The sequence below is a fragment of the Trichechus manatus genome, unplaced genomic scaffold, assembly GCF_000243295.1.
Source record: "Trichechus manatus latirostris isolate Lorelei unplaced genomic scaffold, TriManLat1.0 scaffold00214, whole genome shotgun sequence".
Taxonomy (NCBI): domain Eukaryota; kingdom Metazoa; phylum Chordata; class Mammalia; order Sirenia; family Trichechidae; genus Trichechus; species Trichechus manatus.
In genome coordinates, this window is record NW_004444150.1 from 2,210,063 (window position 1) to 2,213,060 (window position 2,998).

General features: G+C 65.3%; 1 protein-coding gene across 1 annotated transcript in view; it reads right to left on the reverse strand.

Moving 5' to 3' along the window:
- Positions 1 to 2,998, reverse strand: part of RXRA (retinoid X receptor alpha) — a 57,990-nt gene that overhangs the window by 12,841 nt on the left and 42,151 nt on the right. The window contains exons 2-4 of the mRNA XM_023742656.1: positions 1,754 to 2,057; positions 1,476 to 1,558; positions 1,127 to 1,315 (exon numbers count right to left, since the gene is read on the reverse strand). Of these exons, the coding sequence (XP_023598424.1) occupies positions 1,127 to 1,315; positions 1,476 to 1,558; positions 1,754 to 2,057 (576 nt within the window). The remainder of the gene's footprint in view (positions 1 to 1,126; positions 1,316 to 1,475; positions 1,559 to 1,753; positions 2,058 to 2,998) is intronic.

Genomic DNA, 2,998 nt, shown 5'->3' on the forward strand with positions numbered 1-2,998 from the left:
ACCATCTGCCCGTCCCCCAGGGGTGATAATGGACCCAGAGCTGGAGAGATGCGCCCCCCTGGTGCCATTTGCCCATTAGGGAAGGGGCCTAGTCAGCCTTTCCCAGAAGGACGACCCTGACCAACCAACAAGGAGGACTCAGCTGGGGTCAGAAAGACATGGGCCAGGCAGCAGGCCGGCAGGAAGCCAGGACGTGCCTTCAGGACGGCCTGGACTCGGAGCAGCCTGCTCGGCTCAGCCTCTGGGCCCACCCTTCCTCCTCTGAGTAGATGGCAGAAGGTTCCCAAACAGCATCCTGACTCAGCACAAGCCAGAGGCGGCACCCCTGTCGGGCTCCCGGTCTTCCTCAGAGCACCTGGCCCAGGAGGGCCTCACCGCTGGCAGCCAGGCCCCCTCCTCAGGTCTGTCAGACAGGACCACAGGCCGGACAGACCTGGCCAGGGTCAGAGCCAGGGGTGGGGGGTGCTCTGGTGACCCATCAGGGGTCAGTCTGCGACCAGAGGGTGGCCCTCCCAGACGGAATGGCCGTGGGGTCCCTGTGTGTCTTCTCTGGTGGGCCATCCTGGCTCATGACCAGTGGAGGGCTGAGGGGCTGTGCCCCTGGGCGCATGACTGCCCCCTCGGGGGGGCAGGGAAGCATAGGTGGGCAGTGTCCCAGCTACAGGGGGCCTAGGCTGCAGGAGCCTTGAGAGCAGATGAGGGGGCTCACCTCAGATGGGGCGGGGTGGTGGGGTGAGAACCGCTGGGGGCCCAGGGGGCAGGGTGGGGTTAGTGTACTGGGCTCCAAGAGGACAGTGGGCACCAGCCACCACCCCTGGCCTCATGGAGGAAATTAAAAGTCACACCCCTCACTCTGCAGTCACCACGTGCTAAGGGGCCACGGAGGGAGACACAGGGGCTCTGAGCCCACAGTGCAGGGGCTAGGCCACCCGGCAGGGGCACAGGGCACAGGGAGGCTCCCTAGGAAGTGTCGCCTGAGCTGAGTCCCCTGCGCTCCAGGCAGAGGCCCTGGGAGCAGTGGGCGTGTCTGTCCCAGGGGGCAGAAGGAGAGAGACTGATGGACTCAGGGCCGCCCTGGACAAGGTCTCTGTGACAGCAAGAGCACTAAACCCAGCTCCGAACCCACGAGAGAGGCGGATGTAAGACTGGGCACAACCCTGACCACAACCAGGGGCAGACGCGGTGTCCCCACCCAGCTGCACAGCGGGCCAAAGGCAGCAGGAGCCTCGAGGGTGAACGCAAACAAACATCCCCGCCCGGCTGGCAAATACCTGCAGGGCCCGCCCCAGGAAGGCTGATCGGGGCCCCTGCCACCCTGGGGCAAGATGCTCAGACAGCACAGGGGAAGCCAGAGGGCAGCCTGGTTTTCAGGCAGACACCATGAGGGGAACGGGATGGAGGTGACTCCGTGTGAGGGCCAGAGGCTCTGGCTCAGCCCTAGAGAGCGCCTGGGGGAGGGGCTGCAGCCCACCCACCCATCACCTTGAGGCTGTTGGGGACAGAGAGGGCAAGGCGGTCCGGGAGGACAGAGGCCCAACCAGGGGGTGAGGGGCCAGAGCTGCACAATAGCAGCATGTGACCCAGAGGCCTGCAGGCCCCCACCTGCCCTCCCTAGAGCGGCGTCCTGTCAGCTCAGAGCAGGGTCCCACTGGGCCCCGGGGGGTAGTCAGTGAACACAGGGTCCAGGCGCCACAGAGGGGCCGCGAGGGAGGGCGGGGCTGCAGGGCAGGAGCCAAGCCCCTAGAGGACCTACCCAGCCACCTGGACACAGCCAGGCCGAGGAGGCCCTGCCCACAGAGCCGCCCCAGAGAGGGCAAGCACCGCACAGAGTGGATGGGGCGCAAGAAGCCCCCAGGGGGAGGGGCCGAGTGGGCGGCAGGCACTCACCGAGCTGGGGTTCAGCCCCACAGTTGCCTCCACGTACGTCTCCGTCTTGGGCTCCACAGCCAGCTCGGCCTCCAGGATCTTCTCCACGGGCATGTCCTCGTTGGCACTGCTGGTGGATTCCACCTCATTCTCATTGCGGTCCTTGCCCCGCTGCCGCTCCTCCTGCACGGCTGCAACCGGGTGGAGGGGTCAGCCTGAGCCCAACACCCACTGGGGCCAGGTAGCACCAGCTCTGAGCCAGTGCACCCAGCACCTGCCGCATGGGGCGCCAGACCCCAGCCCACCTCTGCCACATCCTCAGAGAACCCAGAGCCCCTCCTGCCCACCTCGCACTAATTCAATCACTCAGCACTGATGCCAGAAGCCCCCAAGTCAGGCAGATGCTGGGGGAGACAGCCCCACTCTCACTGATCTAGTAGTTCAGCAAGGATCCCAGCAGAGTGAGAAGGGCTTTGATGAGTGTGGAGTCAGAGAAAGCCAGGGAGACTTCCTGGAAGAAGTGGCACTGAGGCAAGAATGAGGCCAAACAGGGCCAACGTCCAGGCAGAGGAAGCAGCCTGTGCAAAGGCCTGGAGTCAGGGCAGAGCATGCTCCTTACAAGGACGAGCCGTGCAGAGGGCCAATGGGGGAGGCAGGGCAAGGACAGGACTCTAAGGAGGGTAGGGTCCGACGGCAACAGGATCGGGGAGCATGACGCACAGGAGGTACAGGATGGGACTAGCGTCTCAGAAAGTCTCTCCCACCTACAGGGAGGGGGGCTGTGGGGGGACCACCACTGGAGGACCTAACTCAGTATGAGGCGGGTGGTGCCTGGGTGGCCTCGAGGCCGGCCAGGGGGAGCAGGGATGGAGGCATGGTGCAGTTTCCGGTACCCCAAGAAGAAAGGTCAGTGGGGAGCAGGCAGGCGGGGAAGCGTTCTTTGCAACACTAACCCCTAGGAGCCCCACGCAGGAGGCCAGGCCTGTGGGGGCCAAGGCACCTCTGACAGGTGTTTCCAAACCAGAGACTTCCGAGCCCAGGCGCCCCAGGCTCCCTTCCCCAGGAGGGGGTCCCCTAGCAGCACTGGAGCACAGCGCCAGGCTGCAGACACCCTCCCGGAGCTCCCACAAGC